This window comes from Hermetia illucens, chromosome 6 (assembly GCF_905115235.1).
Source record: "Hermetia illucens chromosome 6, iHerIll2.2.curated.20191125, whole genome shotgun sequence".
NCBI classification, from domain to species: domain Eukaryota; kingdom Metazoa; phylum Arthropoda; class Insecta; order Diptera; family Stratiomyidae; genus Hermetia; species Hermetia illucens.
Window position 1 is genome coordinate 55,465,584 of NC_051854.1, and position 17,845 is coordinate 55,483,428.

The window sequence follows — 17,845 nt, forward strand, 5'->3', positions numbered from 1 at the left end:
TCTGCTCGAGCCCCTCAGGATGTCATTTAACTTTACATTGTTCTTTCTGTCGTTGACTGGTTTTTGGTTGTTGTTCCTTAAAGGTAGGAACTCCATTTCATATTCAATATCGTTGTCAGCTGCATGATAATAGTTCCTAACATTCCTTGTGGTTTCCTTAATTGTTAAACTTTTGACAGCTGCGTTTTAAATCATCATCATCATCAAATGCGCAGCAACCGGTATCCGGTCTAGGCCTGCCTTAATAAGGAACTCCAGACATCCCGGTTTTGCGCCGAGGTCCACCAATTCGATATCCCTAAAAGCTGTCTGGCGTCCTGACCTACGCCATCGCTCTATCTTAGGCAGGGTCTGCCTCGTCTTCTTTTTCTACTATAGATATTGGCCTTATAGACTCTCCGGGCTGGATCATCCTCATCCATACGGATTAAGTGCTAGCCCACCGTAACCTATTGAGCCGGATTTTATCCACAACCTGACGGTCATGGTATCGCTCATAGATTTCGTTGTTGTGTAGATTACGGAATCATCCATTCTCATGTGGGGGCCAAAAATTCTTCGGAGGATTCTTCTCTCAAACGCGGTCAAGATTTCGCAATTCTTTTTGCTAAGAACCCAAGTCTCCAAGGAATACATGAGGACTGGCAAGGTCATAGACCTGTACAGTAAGAGCTTTGACCCTATAGTGAGACGTTTCGAGCGAAACAGTTTTTGTAAGCTGAAATAGGCACTGTTGGCTAACAACAACCGTGCGCGGATTTCATTATCGTAACTGTTATCGGTTGTAATTTTCGACCCTAGATAGGAGAAATTATCAATGGTCTCAAAGTTGTATTCTCCTATCCTTATTCTTCCAATTTGACCAGTGCGGTTTGATGTTGGTTGGTTGGTTTTCGGCGCTGGGGTTGCCACCATATATTTTGTCTTGCCTTCATTGATGTGCAACCCAAGATCTCGCGCCGCCTGCTCGATCTGGATGAAGGCAGTTTGTACATCTCGGGTGGTTCTTCCCATGATGTCGATATCGTCAGCATAGGCCAGTAGTTGGGTGGACTTAAAGAGGATCGTACCTCTTGCATTTACCTCAGCATCACGGATCACTTTTTCGAGGGTCAGGTTAAAGAGGACGCATGATAGAGCATCCCCTTGTCGTAGACCGTTGTTGATGTCGAATGGTTATTCCATAGTTTGTATTTTTGGTCAGCTCAACCGGGTCTGTTGGGAAATATAGATCTTTGTTTTCGTTGTCTGTTCTGCTAAACATCTGAGCTTTCAGAATTTTAACAGCCGATTCCGACCGACTTGCTATCTTTTCCTCATCCCAGTTTAGAGAAACATGTTTAATAATTCTGTAACGGCATGTTGCGCTGAACGGTCTAAAGGGTTTGTAGCTCAGGGATTTTACTCTTTTGTCTGTTACGAAGCGGTTCGCTGCTTGTGCGGTTTTGAAGGTGGTCGTCGCCCTCGCATAGCATTCACGCTTGATATTGATGATATCATTGTCGTACCTTAGGGATTCCAGATGTGTGAACAGATCTAAGCCTAGCTCTGTTTTCCGGGTTTGCTTGAATACAGTCAATTACGACCGAATAATTCACATATTTTTTTTGGTGTCGTATAAGTTTTTTTCGGGGGCAGATTCCGCTCCACTAGCATCAAGGGATCTTGGGAAAGATTAATAGGGGCAACGCTCGGGGCTGCTGAGAGAGGTGTACTAATAGTTGTTGGTTCTAAGAGGGAGATGGTAGGGTATTCTTTTGTGCCACTGTGGGGCACGTGTTCGTTTTGGATACTTTGTTTTGTGGACACGGTGGAGGGTAAACTTGTGTGCTGCGTAGCGATCTTTTTCTTTTCTAATGACGTGTTTCCCAGACATTGATTTAGAATTGTCATTGTCGGAAGGGGAAGCACACCCACTTCAATACACGCCTTCTTTTCCAAGGTGTTGTCTACAACTTCGGCAACTATTGTCGGACCTCTGTCCGGTGCTCTCTTTCTTCGCCCACCGTAACTTATTGGGCCGGATTTTATCCACAACCGGACGGTCATGGTATCGTTCATAGATTTCTTCGTTATGTAGGCGACGATTTCGTAGCCATACTTAAAAAATGGAAGGAAAAAATCGATTTTTTTTTTTTTCAAAATTATAAGTGGGGTTAACCTTTTAATGATACATTTTCCGTCTTATTCCATGACATTTTACCATCTTTCAGTGAACTTCATAATTCCCTATTTATGGGAGGTAAAAAATCCCAGCGAAGAATTTCAGAAACCAATTTTGGCACTGATGTTTTTCTTTGAGCATTGTCGAAAATGACAACCGATAACAGCTACGACGATGAAATTCGCGCACGGTTGTTACCTGTCAACAGAGCTTACAAAAACTGATCCGTTTAAAACGTCTGACCATAGAGTCAAAACTTTTACTGTACCGTCTCCTCGACGACTTGGGTGTTTAGCAAGAAAAATTGTAAAATCTTGCCCGCGTCCGAGAGAAGAATCCTCCGAAGAATTTTTGGTCCAACACACGTGGATGGACAATTTCGTAGCCTATGTAACGATGAAATTTATGAGCGATACCACGACCGCCTGGTTGTAGGTAAAATCCGGCACAATAGATTGCGGTGTGCGGATCGCTGAGGATGATTCAGTCTGGAGAGTCTATATGGGCAATATCTATGGCTGAAAATGAAGACGAGGCCGACCCTGGCTGAGATGGAACGATGGCGAAGGTCAGGACGCCAGACAGCTGTTAGGGATATCGAATTGGTGGATCTCGCCGCAAAACCCTGATGTCTGGAGTTCCTTTTTAAGGCAGGCCTAGATCAGATACCGGCTGTTGCGCCGTTGATGATGATGATTATTGCCACCATAAGTTTTTCACTGACTTCAATTTCATTCTTCTCTTTACGGAAATATAAGGGTAAAATATGGCGAACGTGCAATTTAGTCTTCTATTTTCAGCTTGTTTTGAAATTGAAAATTCAATTAAAATCCTAACTTTTCTGAAAAATGAAGCTCTAACCGTCAATTTTCGAACGACATGCGGCAATTGTATATGTGCTCCTAAAAATGTATCAACACTAACATTTGAAAAAAAGCGGTCAGTTTTTACTTAGTGCAATAGAACAAAGTTGTCTCTTACGGGAAATTTATTGCACCGTAAAAATGCTAGTCTCACTCAAAGTAGATAGTCTGATATATTAAATGCATATACACGGTGAGCTACGACCAGATGATACCGTCCTGCACAAGAAATCAACAAAACCCTTCATATCTCGGTACGGAATTTCCGGCTTGCGGATTCTTTAGAACAGCGTTTCTGTGATTATAGGCAAGTTTTTGGGTAACATTAAGGCATTGTAATATACGACAGGTCAGATAAGGAAATTGCATCGTTACTGTTAACATACTAGAGCTGAGCTTATGAAACGTGTTACTAACACACACTATTTTCGGCAATCATGACAGTTTTCTTCAGAGCAAACTTTTATATTCGTTTCCCGAAAAGAAGTTCTCTCTTACGACGCAAGTACATCTACACGGGTCCATATCAAAGGCAGTATATTGTTGATTTTTCGATTGTCTGAACAGGCGCTAATCTTAGTACCGTCGAAAGGTGGTATGTTAGTAATTTTCACTCAAATGTCTGCTAAGTACTGCACCAAATTGTCGTATGTAATCTTAACATGATATGCCAATTGTCGAGGCTATCGGTGAGCATACACCCACTACGCTACTCTGTTTGAGATATTAAAAATATACACTTTCAATTATTGTTTTCATGGGAGTGAAAAATACAACGATAATGTGATATCTATGATTCCCCTGAAAGATTTCACGTGATTACGATAAATAATTCAATTGATTAGCGATGAAGATCGTATTAGTATAAAAGATATCTTTGCATTAACGATATTTTGAATGAGCAGATTAAATAATATAGTAATCCAGACGCTGTTAGCTACTAGATAAATTGTTACGTAGGAGAGTGTTGCTTTCGGCACTCTCTCGAAATGTCTCACATTTAATCATAAGAAAATGCCTACGCAATGAATATTTATAAATTTCGATTATTATTCGCAAAGTGCATCTTCTTATAAGTCATATGTTTTCCTATTTCATGCAGACGGTGAAACATGTTTATTGGATATATTGGACACTGCCGGTCAAGAGGAGTATTCAGCCATGAGAGACCAGTATATGCGAACCGGTGAAGGGTTTTTATTGGTATTTGCTGTAAATAGTGCCAAAAGCTTCGAAGATATAGGTATTATATCAGTTGATAATTTATTCAATTTACTGACATATTCAATTAATGAAAAACATTCTTTCCACATTTCAGGAACATATCGAGAACAGATAAAACGCGTGAAAGATGCAGAAGAAGTTCCAATGGTACTTGTAGGAAATAAATGTGATCTTCAAGCGTGGGCTGTGAATATGCAGCAAGCGAGAGAAGTGAGATTATTCTTTTTTAATATTCGGCCGTAAGTGAATGTGTTGATGCGAATGGCTAAATTAGGTGGTGACATGTGGAACTTTCCTGGTTGTGGTTCCCATAAATCTATAATAGCAGCGTATTGAATGCAGAATTGAAAATTGAAGAGAAAAAAATGAAATATTTCATTGGACTGGTACTTGATAGGTGGAAGCTATAAACAGTTTCGCAATTATATTCTATAGCACTGGAATGTCCCTAGTCATAATTACAAAGAGGTGAATAGTAACCTTGCTCTTTTCCACTGTGTAGATGAGAAGGACTCATTCCGTTATAAAGCAGTAATCTTGAATTTTTAAAAAATAGGCAAAACTAAGTTTTGAATATATATGTATATGATTTCGAAGCAACGAATTTAAGTACTCAGAACATAAATTAGATTCTGATAGCTTTCCGAGACGTTTGATTCATTTATTTTATTTGGTAACATAAACATGCATATAAAAGAAAGTCACAAAAAACAATACAAAAACGAACGACGACTTTATTCATCATCATCTGGAAAATTCGGTCTTTCATCATTGATAAGTTTTCCCAATGTCTGGAATTTCCTTCATACGTCGTGAATTGCGTCAATCAGCTCTTTTGTTGTTTTGTGCCGTCTATAGTTGGCATCAACAATTCTAACGAGAATTTTCCAGATGTTTTTGATAGGATTCAGGTCGGAATAACTTGCGAACTATTATATTAAATCTATCTTTTTTTTGAAAACTTCCCTCACGTTACTTGGCAGTAGGAATTGGAACATTATCTTTTTTGAATAAAGATCTAATTTACTCTAAGAAGTTTATTAGCACTTCCTCAAGCATTTGCATGTATCGATTAGAGTTCATTGCCGCGTTATTTTGGCACAATGAGGTTTTGGTATTCAACAGAAAAAAGCCTGCCTCATACTTTCTTTAAAGTTGTGGCTCACTACAATAGCATCATTCTCGCTTAAATTATGCGATTATTATCCAAAATATCCATAATATATAGACCCCTCCAAATTAAGCTTGTTTCGGTGGAGACAATAACGGATTCCCGCTGAAAATTCAAATTTAAAATTGTGTTTGTCTATTATTATTATATTAACAATTTTTCTATGGTTTTATCCGGGCAATTACAGTTCTTCTTAAATTCATACATATGACAGCGAAAGAACGATCGATTTATATACCATGCCAATAATACTAAGAAACATTTATTGTTCTTGAATTGGATGAAGATTAGAGAATGAGGAGAGAGAGATTCTGGGTTATTGTAAGTTCATTTAAGTTGCTTTGGACAAGCACTTAGAAAGTAGGCTTTTCTAACTCTTGCACTCTGGGGAACTTTGTAATAGATTTCTCCTTCTTTTGGAAAGTGAGGGCTGTGATAAGTCAATAATTATTGTGAGGAAAAGTTTGAACACCTGAGTGAGGACTTCTACACCAATATGAAGAAGCAAAATGAATAAGATCTTGATATTGAATCTATTGTGAAAAAGGATTATATCTCTAAGCGTCTATCAAGTGGCATAGTACAGAGGCAGAGGTCTTTAGAATTGGGAAATAATATGTAGGATGATTGTAGACAGACGCACCAAAATTTGTCTGCAACTCTTTAAAAGAAGAAGAAAAGTTGGACTGTATGTCGAACAAAATTTAGTTGCTGCAATACACAATTTTCCAGATGATCGAATTCAATGTCTTCGCTTGTAGATCTCTTGATCTTTGATGATATGCTTGATCTAAGCCGGCCCAAAGAAGGAACTTCGAACATTCCGATTTTGCTGCGCGGTCCACCTTTTCCATATCCCATATGCTTCTGAGGCAGGGTCTGTTATGTTATCTTTTTCTATAATAGATTTTGTCCTATAGGTTTCCAGAGTTGGATCATTCTCACCCATACGGATTAGATGATCCGCCCATGGCAGCCTATTGAGCCGGGCAACCAAACAGTTGTGTTATCGGCCATAAATTTCATCGTTATATAGAATAAGGAATCGCCCATCTTCCTGTGTCGCATTTTTCTGCGACTAAGAGTTTACAATTTTTCTTGCTAAGAAACCCGGTCTTCGAAGAATACATGAGGACTGGAAAGGTAATTTTCTTATACACTAAGAGCTTTTACCCTCCGAGGAGCGGAATATTTTTTATAAGTTAAAACATGCTCTGATATCATAGATGCTTGGCTGTGAAAGCTCAGTATGAATTTCTGGATGGTTCTTCTGGTGTTCTTCTCAAACGAGGCTGACGAAATTGTGAACTTAGAGTTCACAATTTCGTTCTCGAAGCTTTCGAAGAATACATGAGAACTAGGAAGGTGATGGTTTTGTTAACTAGCATCTTTTGACCAGGGAGGGGAGGGAGGGAAGGAGGAACATTTCGAGCGAATGGATTTTGATAGACAAATAGACTGTTGGCAAATTCATTCCTCCACTTGACATCAATATCATTGGCATAGGCCAGCAATTGGGTATACATTATGAGCACGGTGTTCTTCATTTTCACCGTTGACGCTCAGATTATTTTTTTCAATATCAGGTTAAAGGTTATAAGAATATTCTCCTTGAACAGTAGTATAGTATCGATAGCGATCTGGCTGTTTTGATTTGCTCCTCGTATATTAACGATGGCCAACCTAGTCACATGAGCCGATCTTTGCTATTTTTCATAATAGCAATGATCAATGCCAGGGAATGGTCTCAATTCCCAGTCTGCTTATAACATTTCATGGTATTTAATATCAAAATAAAATGAAATACTCTTAATGAGATAGTCAGAAATTATCTTAAATATTCATCATTTCAAAGAATTTTAAAGAAGGCTACAGCTAACTGGCGCAGAGAAGAAGAGAAGAGAAGAAGGATTTTTATTAGCAACTCAATGCTTCCAAGAGACTTGCTTAGACATGTGAAAGGGAAACATGGTTTTGGGGGCCGTAATTGACAATGGTGAGAGAATTGCCGCTTAATGAAATTTTCATCCCCATGTCATTGATGGCACACTATTCGAGAATAGAGGCTTGTTGGGCGAGTTGGGTTTCGAGTGAAGGAAATGTACACCTAATCAGATGGATCACATCGCTACCAGCAATAGACTTAGGTTTTATATAGCAGATGGATGTGTGAAACAAGAGAGAGAGACCTCTGAGCAAAGATCATTACTTGATAGTTGTTTGCCTCTGATGGTATGATATTGTCTCTATATCCATGATGACGATTTATGAGGTAAAGGGAATATTTCATCACAATTCTCAACCGTACCGGTGAAGTTCTTGTGGATGAAACCTGGCTGATTATCATAACAGTAAGTGGAATAAAAAAAGGGCGATTGTTAAGATTCCGCAAAAGGGCACTCGTTTTGAGTGCGACATTTGCAGGGGTATTTGCGTGCTACCTGTCGACGCAAAGATACATAATTGTAAGATTATCTTAGAACTCTCAGTTATCTTAAAAAAAGTAATAAAATGTAATTCTAGGAGGATGATTTATATAGGGCTTTTGAGTACAACTTTTATATTCTTGCGAGTGCGTCCCTTGATAAATTTAAATGGACACTAATTTTGTGTACAAACGGTTCGTCCTCCTTTCCTTTGCCAAGTGTTGGTAAAACGACGTCTCGAGATTATGTAGGACCTTCTTTAAAGGGAAACACTCGGGAAAAGTGCTTTAACATCGAACGAAACGAAGAATTTCGTGATTCATGGAACTATCATATTTTTCAGTGCGTATTTTCTATGGTAGTAGCCATTTCGCAATGTTGTAGATGGGGGAATTAGCATCCGCTGTGATTTCACGGGTTTTGTTTCTGTTTTTGTGTACTTTGGGTTGTATTCTAAGCCTTGGTAGTGATGGATTAGACATGCGTTGGGTTTTCATCATTCTTTTCTATTGATTCTGGGAGAGAGTTTGTTCTCAGTTTGAAATTACCCTTACTTCAGTTTTGAAACGCCAGATTTCCGTCGGGTTTTCGGTCGAGTATCACCAGTTTGTTTCCTTTTTCTGCTTTCTACTAGTTTCTGGTTAAGTGGGTTTTTGTGATAGATTCTTCGTTGCTTTGCTGTTTACTTATCCCTTTACTGTGTTGCTGGATTATATTCTTAACAGCTTTTCTCCTCTTAGGCTGCCTCGCAATTTTTCCACTTTTGCGTATCTCCTGATTTCAGACATGATCATGGCGCCACTAGTGCAACGCGAGATCTTTGTCTTTATTACCGTGAGCCTCCGTTCGTTGTCTTTTATTGTCGGCCACAATTCAGAACTATAGAGTTCATGTTCATTGGGTTTGGTCGTCAAAAATCCTGTTTTATTTAGATTCACTCTCATACCACTTTTGCGCAAATTGCTGGAGATCAGTTTTGTTATGAGACGCTAGTAAAACATCCTCTGCACAGAGGGTAGGACGCTGGAAGTTGGTTGTGCCGTGAAACAGTGTCCATAACAAGAACAAAATGGAGATGGCGCTCCCTTGATGACCAATGTCCCGTCAGTTTCGTGCAGAACTCCAGGTCTACTGTCTTCTGTTTCCTCCTCAGCAATAGGTGTGAAAATGGTAGTTGCTCTTCTTTTTATATCTCTAAGGTAAAACCAATATTTTGATGCAGTCTATTGAGCGAGTTGAGCGTATTTTCGACTTCCTCTTTTCTGATGATTGCACAGATGTCATCCATATACCAGTTGCAAAGTCTTTTCATCGAGCCGGTTGAAGTTAATTCCATTTCCGTGGAACGGGAAGAGGGGTTTCTCACCGGGTCTCCTTTTAACTGCCTATAATATTCGTCTCTAAAAGTGAAGTAGTTTTCCTCCGTACAGATTCTGATCAGCTTCATATATTGGTTTACCCCATCTTTCCATTGTGCACCAATCTTGTACTAGACCGCGTGCTTCTTTGACTGAGACATTTGGAAAAATAGCTTTGACATCAAAGGAGACAAAAACTTTCTCGCTTGAATCCTTGATCAATCTAATTTCAAACTGTTTTCCATATTTTGGTATTCCTTTCCTTCACTGACTATTTGGCTATTCGTCGAGTGGGAGACTTTTCCGCGGAGAAGAATTTCCTCATTTTCTTGCCTAGTCTATGAATCTTGGCGAGCCCTTCGATCCTAGGACGTCCTAGGTATAGGAATTTCACTCTGTTGATTCTTCAAAATTGTTTGAAATTTCTTGTTAACTATGTCCTATATTTTACAAGTTGTGTTGGAGGAGCGGTCCTGAGATTTCTATAAGATCTATTCCTAATCTTGTCCTTCATCCTGTTCTAGAAGCGCTCTTTGTCTAATATAAATAATGCAATAGTTTTGTCCGGTTTAATCCAATAAACAGTATGCAGTTGGTGCCCGATACGTTCTTTTTCTTTTGAAGTGATTAGCAATATCGGAGAATCGCTTTTATGTCGGTGATGAGTAGTGGGATATTTACTTAACCTTGATGGTAAAATTCAGTCTGTAGAGAGGACTAGTTTACCACGAAGTTGGCTAATTGATGAATAAAAGGTCCAGTTATCGGCCGGTGCTCCATTTGTAAATTTTTAAACTGCTTCTCTAGGAGTTCCCTTTTACTTTCACTTTTCACTTTGATGAGAAATGACGATACTGCTTCAAGGTATAGCTGCACTAGTTTCAGATGAAGATGATATGCTTCCAACGTTTTTCTGTCCGGCTTTGACCTAATACGTGTGATATTCTAGTATAAAACTTCGTATTTTATTTTTCCGGATAGTTGAGTGGTTAGACCACAAGACTGTCGTACGGAGGGTCGCGGTTCGAATGTCACTAGTGGCAGTGGAATTTGTATCGTGATTTGACGTCGAATACCAGTCGATTCAGCTCTGAATGAGTACCTGAGTCAAATCACAGTAATAATCTCGGGCGAGGGGAATACTGGCCACATTGCCTCCTATAGGGTACTGTAATCTTGTAGTGTAGGCTGTCTCTAAAAGCGGTCGTTCTATCTGAAGCAGGGTCTGGCACGTCTGCTTCTTCTATCATAGTCTATGCCCTCATAGACTTTTCATGCTGGATCATTCTCACCAATACAGATTAAGTGAGAAGCCGGATTTGATCAACAATCAGGCGGTCGTGGCATAGCTCATGAATTTGGTCGTTATATAGGCTCTTAGAATACACAAAAAAATCGAATGTGTAATTCGCATTCATTTAGATTTTATGAGCGTAGAACAGAGCGCTTATCGGGTGCAGACTCGGGCTTGAGCGGGCACCGTGCCTTTATGTGCTTATCTAATCTTTTGCGTCATTTAAATAGCGTTCTTATAAATACTTGGCGTGTTGACGTAGCCTACTACGAGTGCGTTTATATTTGTTGTTTTTTTATTTGTAATTGAACGTGAGAAAAAGTAATGAATTTTCATTATTTTCACCTGCATTGAAGTTCATATCCTTACAAAATAAGTTAGACATGTAAAATTAAACCATTTTGGTTTGGTCCCGCAATTGGAGAATTTTAGTTACGACTTTCAGCGTTGTTAGAAGTATAAGTGAATTCCAATTAATTCTCCTATTGAAAAAATTTGGTTTTTAGAACGGACATTTTTTTTTATTGAATAGATCATAAACTTAGCAAAAATTTCAAAGCAAAATTCATGTTCCTTTAGATTTCATGAGCGTATTTTTTAGTGCAACGTAAATAGCGTATTTGTAAATACTTGGCGTCAGTCCTTTCTACGAAATTGAAATTTGTCTCCATGTTTTTATTTTTTACAGTAATTATAGGTTAAGAAAAGAACTGTCCTTATTCTGTAAATTTTTTATTGTTTCGGAGATCACGTGCCTCTTTCTTCAGTGCTAATTCATAATTAGTTGATCTGTCTTAAACTATGCCTATTTATACGCAGTTGACAGTGTCCTGGAAGAAAAACTTAAAAATGTAGAAATGTAGAAAGTAGAGATATAATCCTCTTCCCCACTATAAAAAGAGTAAAAAAGGCGCTCAACGAAAGTAGGAAAATGCTAGGAAACATTGCAGACCTGAGGATATCAAATTCTTTACGGAGAATGAGGATCCAGTCAAAAATCCATAATGAGACATGAGAAATCATAGCGGACACCAACTTCCCAACCCATAAAATTGCAAATTGGCTTATGAAAAAAATCAGCACCCTCGGAAATTATTACAGCAAGTATTCAGTAAAGAATAGTATGAAGTTAGTTTAGAAATTGGTTGCCCACAAAAAACTTAGAGGAAGGCGACTGTCGGTATCATTTGATGTAAAAGCCTTATATCCGAGCATATCAACCAAAGAAGTCATGTGGAAAGTCGAGGATTGGCTAAAGGAACAATACATGGAACTAAACGAGAAGAAAAAAACGAAAATCTACGCGAAATTAGCAGCTCTCTGCATGAATGAGAATTACTTCATCTGTAGAGACCAGTGTTACAAAACCACTTCAGGAACTGATAAGCGAAGTTTTCCTGAGCATCATAGAAGAGGAAATCGAAAAGCAGGGAATCATGCCAAAATTTTGGGCGCACAATAAACAACATACATCATAACAATTTTCACAATGAAAAAGGAAGATGACTACCGAATAACGTTTCTGGAATTAGCAATAATAAAAAGCAAAAATAAACTCGAGTTCGATATATTCAGCAAAAAGAGATAATCCACCTATCAGAGCGAGCATTACATTCTTATCGTTAATGAACAAAATGCGAAATACATTTTCAAAACACAACATCGAAGTAGTAAGTACCAGGGCAAACAGACAACTGAGGACTAAGCTAGGTTCTACCAAAGACAAATTAAAACAAGTTGGGAAACCGCAAGCTGTGCGCTTCAAGTATCAAAGGTTTCGGAAATTACTAATCGAGACCTTTGATGATACCCCACATAACTATATTTGGCGAAAAAAAAATTACACCCCCCTTTTGCATGTATGGGGACCTCCTTTAAATTCGACGTAAAAGGATGTAATTCACTGTGAGCATTCACAGCTCCCACCTTTCACCAAATTTAGTGTTAATAGCTATAACCAACTCCGAGACAAATGCATGTGGAAGACAGACAGTAAACCGATTTTAATAAGGTTTTGTTTTACACAAAATCTTAAAAAGAAAAGATCAGAATTTATAAGGTTAGCTGCCCGGAATGTTAAAAAGTGTGTATTGGTCAGACTAAAAGGCTAGTGACCAGAAGATTCGCGGAACATATAAGAGAATATACCAAACGAAAACGCGACGAAGCTCGAAACTTTAGGTCAATGGTAGCAAGGCACATGGTAGAAGAGGGATATACTGTAACGATGGATAATGTGGATGTTATAAAGCGGGTGCGAAAAGCACACTTTTTGGATGCAGCAGAAAGCATATGTAGCAGCTGAGCTGATACGGTAACCGAACGAACCACACGGCGGTGGTTCGAAAAATTCCGGTCAGGCGACGTAAACCTTCAAAGTGAGCCACGTAGATATCCAGGATCATCGATTGACAACGACGAGCTGCTTTTGCTAGTCGGATCCGACACACGTCAGTCTGTGAGAGACATTGCAGAGAAACTGGGCGTACACTTTTGACAGTTTTCCGGCACTTGCAACTTGGAAAGGTGAAAAGGCTCGACAAATGGATTCCGCATGCCCTTACGGAGCAAAACATGGCCCTTCGAAAGGAAATTTGCAGTTCTTCACTCTCCTGCAACAAAGGCGATCCCTTTTTGCACAGAATAGTGACATGTGATGAAAAGTGGATATTATACGCCAATCGTCGCCGATCAGCACAATAGCTAGATGCTGATGAGCCACCGAAGCATATGCCGAAACCGAGCCTCCATCTGAAGAAGGTAATGGTGACTGTTTGGTGGTCTACAGCTGGAGTTATCCACTAGTCTTTTTTGGCAGCTGGAGAAACGATAAATGCATAGAAATACTGTGCCCAACTCGAGGAAATGAACCAAAAATTCAGTATTCAACGACCGAGATTAGTCAGCAGAGATGGTGTGATACTCCACGACAATGCACAATCTCATGTTTCCAGAACAACAGTTCAAAAGTTGAACGAATTACAGTACCGTGCCTCATCCATCATATTCACCGGACCTTTCGCCAACCGACCACCACTTTTTTAAGCATTTGGATCATTTTTTGGCGGAAAAACAATTTAGGAATGAAGACGCTGTCAAAATTACCTTCGACGAATTTATCAACCCCCGATAGTTGGACTTCTACGAAACTGGCATACAAGCTGTTGAATCTCGCTGGGAGAAGTGCTTTGAATCGACTGGCACCTATTTTGATTAAATAAATAAATTTTTGTAAGCTTTACAGTCGTTTGAAATTTTAGTACCAAAACGGCCATTCATTTGCAACAACCTAATAATTAAGAGTGAGAAATGTCTTCATATCATTTCAAACAAATGTCTGTTTAAAACCCATTTTTCTTAAAATGACGTTTTTCACATTTATAAAATTATGAATAATATGAATCACCATTTGGGAAGATATCTTATTTGTAAGGATGCTTTCTTTTGTGTAATTAGTGGAAAAAAAGTGGTAAAATTTCAATTTTTTCATTTCAGCAGCTTGAAAATTTTTAATTTTGATTATTTTTACCTACATTGATTTTCATCTTCTTCCTTTTCTTCAGCCTTTGTCCCGTTCAAACGAGCGGTCGGTACGTCACGATCGGTCCCTCCATTTGGCCCTATTAAATGCCTGATGTGGATGCAATCTTAAGGCTTTTAAATTCCCATCGACCGTATCAAGCCACCGTTGTTTTAGTCGCCCTTTTGGTCGTTTACCATCGATTTCGATGTTCAGACCAATCTTGGCAAGTGAATTCTCGTTAGTGCGAATTACGTGCTCATACCATCGAAGACGCCTCTCCCGCAGTTTCTTCACGATCGGTGCAACTCCATATCGATCGGGGATATCCTCATTTCGGATATGATCAAAACCTACCACGCCACTAGTTCAAGGCAACATCTTCGTTCATTGTCTCTTATAGTCGGCCAACAATCAGAACTACAGAGAGCAATAGGATGGACAACATTGCGGTAAATTTTAGATTTGAGACGTTCGTTAATACGTCGATCACAAAGAACACCAGTTGTGGAACACCACTTCATCCAAGTTGCGTTAATGCGTGAAAAAAATTAATAGCACAGTTCTCCATTGGTTGATAGCGATGACCCGAGGTATTTCAATTGCTCAGTTGACAGTGTTTGTGGCTGTTTCACCCGGATCGGTTGTCAAATCTGAGACCGTGTTGTGTGAGGTGATCATTTCATTTTTGGACAAGTTGTTCGAGATCATTTTTGCTATTAGATGCTAGGAAAACATCATCTGCATAAAGTGGTGCATAGGGTGGTGAACGTTGGATGTCTCGTGTGATGACATCCATAACAAGAACAAAGAGGAGTGGTGAGAAGGCGCTCCCTTGTTGAACACCAACAGAGACACGAAGCGGTTTTGATTCCCCCGCCACTCTTCGAATTTTACCTTTCGGATCGTAATAGAGCAATCGAACCCAGCGCACGAGTTCTTCTGGAATTAAGTGTTATCGTAGAGCATACCAGATGAGTTGGTGTGGCACACGGTCAAAAGCATTCTCTAGATCCAGAAAGGCAATGTAAAGAGGGCGATGTTTCTCACGGTGTTTCTCCATGAATAACTGCGCAGCGTCTATTGTGTCAGTAGTTCCACAGTTCTTGACAAATCCGTGAATTAATCATGATTATTTCAACGATTTTACGAATATGGTTCTCAAGAATGCGTTCAAAAATCTTCATGGTATGGGATATTAACCGTATCGGACGGTAATTTGAACACTCTGCTGGACTACCTTTCTTTTTCCATATTGAAACTGTGGTACTTTCTTACCAATCCGCTGGTGTTCTACCCTCCTGAATAACCCGATTAAAGAATTCATTGAGCTACAGTGTTGGGTCCCAGCTCTTCTCTTTAGAGAGCTCTGATGCGACTTCGTCAGGTCCTGTGACTTTCTTCGATTTCATTCGTTTTATTGCCTCCTCGACTTCAGTTGTGCTGACATATTCTTAGAAAATAAATTAGTAATGTAAAATTAAAACCATTTTGGTTTCAGATAAAAATTGGAGTGGCTAAATGTCCCGCAATTGGAAATCTCCAAAATAATACGTGAAAAACGGCATTCTAATGTCGCTTCTCCTCTTAAGGGTCAACAGATGTCAATTATAGAGGGGTCTCAATTAGATGATGTGAACATACATATATGAAGTTTGATATAACAGAATGTGAAGATTGAAGCCTACATAACGATGAAATCTATGAGCGACACCACGACCGTCCGGTTGTGGATGAAATCCGGCTCAACAGCTTGCGGTGGACGGACCACCTAATCCGTATAGATGAGGATGGTCCTGCCCGGAAAGTCCATAAGGGCGATATCCTGAGGTGGAGCGATGGCATAGGTCAATACCAGACAGTTTTAGGGATATCGAATTGGTGGACCTCTGCGCAAATCGGGGTGTCTGGAGTTCCTTACAAGCAGGCCTAGACTGGATACCGGGTGTTGTGCCGTTGATGATGATGAAAATTAAATATGACAGTTGTGTGAATGTGTCTTAATGTTTTTCCCAAGTTCTAGTCGTTTGGTACTAATCACTATGTTTCACAATTTCAGATTGCAAAACAGTACGGTATTCCTTTTGTAGAGACATCAGCTAAAACGCGAATGGGTGTTGATGATGCCTTTTACACGCTTGTGCGCGAAATTCGAAAGGACAAAGAGCAGCGAGGGAAAAAGAATCGGAAACATAATAAACTTCCTCGTCGTAAATTGCGATGTCTGCTACTGTAAATTAGTTCTAGGCAACGAAAGATTATTACATACAAACGATCGAACACGAGAGGGACAGTAGAGAATATTATTAAAATATTAATTAATACATAATTAAAAGAATTACAGCAACGCAAGAAGCACACAAAACCAAGCAAACATTTTCATTGAATCCAAATAAGGAGGAGAACTAAGTAACGTAATAAATTTCAAAATAAAATTCAAAAGAAGATAAAAACAAAGTGAAATTCAATTGTTTATTACGTTTCCATTATAATTATTATATATTGCATAAACTTATTTAAGGCGAAACAAACAATAAAAATATTCTCTTGATATTTATTTCTGCCGAAAGTAAAGTAGATAAAAATTTAAAGGATAACTACAAGAAAAGAAAACTAAATAAAAAATTTAGAATTTTTGATAATAATTGTAGCAAAGAGAAGATAAAAGAAGAAAACTCACAAAACAAATCTAATTTATTCCAGAAGTGTTTTTTCCGTTTTGTTACATTCGAGTTCGTTGGACGCGAATTCAACCTGCACAATTTTATTCGATTTCTTTTAAAAAATTCAAGACTATGAGAAATTCTCAAAAACAAAATACAAAATAATAGAAAACATTGTTATCGAGTCATCACCACTCAGCGAGGACATGCCAGATCAATGGCTTCACATGCCGAGCGTCCTGCAACCACAGGCACCATCATTCGAATCGATTTTGCTGTTTAGTTGTGTCTAGCGATTCGATTTGCACAGAATCATAGAAGTACAATATTAATGACGTATTATTGAATAAATGACTGAATATATTACGATAATATTCGAATAGGTCAAATTTTTATACATGTGTATTGGGTATGCAATAGCATATGGTCGTTGATTTGAATGATGATGCACACCAGTGGTCCTTCCTCAATTGTACATCCGCAAAGTTTACATTGTCGGGCATGTGAGCCGGTCTCATCTGGAATGAATTGATAAATATTTGTAAAGAAAGGAAAAATCGATTGTTTTCCGGAATATAATTTATATTTGTCTTGTTTATTTTTTTAAATATATTTTTCTTTTATGATTTTTAGATGATTTTTGTTTGCATGTATATAATTTCTGTATTGTTTTGTAGATGGTGCGTTTGAAGTTTCCAGTTAAAGATCTCATCCTCCTTGGGTCATAGCTTTATTCACCTTCAATTTTCGTTAGTTAAAACGAGAAAAATTTTGATCAGCAGGAAAGCGACTAAAAATTGGCGGTTGGGTTATTGTGCTTTTCAGAAATAATGCATAGAAGACATTTGTGTGTTACAAAGTAACTAACTAGCCCTTCAAAGCGAAACCCAACGATGGTTATGGTGCTAGAAATTCTGCTCTTATGGAAAAGAACATTATTCTATGCAGTTTCATTGCCTTTCGCAATTATTGAGGCTTTCATCATGCTACTTTTACGTGCCATTTTTCGCGATCAAATTGTAGAAGTGTTCACTTTATTAGTTTCTGTTAGCACATTGCTTTGTGGATAAACGTATTCAGAATTTTACATATGCGCACGGATTAATTAGTTCTTTTACAAGGGACCCGATTTCAGACCTCTTACGGGGTTATCGAGAAAAGG

The 17,845-nt window shown here is 38.7% G+C and overlaps 1 protein-coding gene across 2 annotated transcripts in view; it reads left to right on the top strand.

Annotated features, from left to right (window-relative positions):
• LOC119658733 (ras-like protein 1) overlaps positions 1-17,315 on the top strand; it is a 39,190-nt gene extending 21,875 nt beyond the window's left edge. For both annotated transcript variants that reach the window (XM_038066398.1, XM_038066399.1), the window contains 3 exons: positions 4,130-4,270; positions 4,346-4,461; positions 16,080-17,315. In XM_038066398.1, coding sequence (XP_037922326.1) covers positions 4,130-4,270; positions 4,346-4,461; positions 16,080-16,256 — 434 coding nt within the window. In that variant the 3' untranslated portion in view covers positions 16,257-17,315. The remainder of the gene's footprint in view (positions 1-4,129; positions 4,271-4,345; positions 4,462-16,079) is intronic.
• Positions 17,316-17,845: the final 530 nt, after the last annotated feature.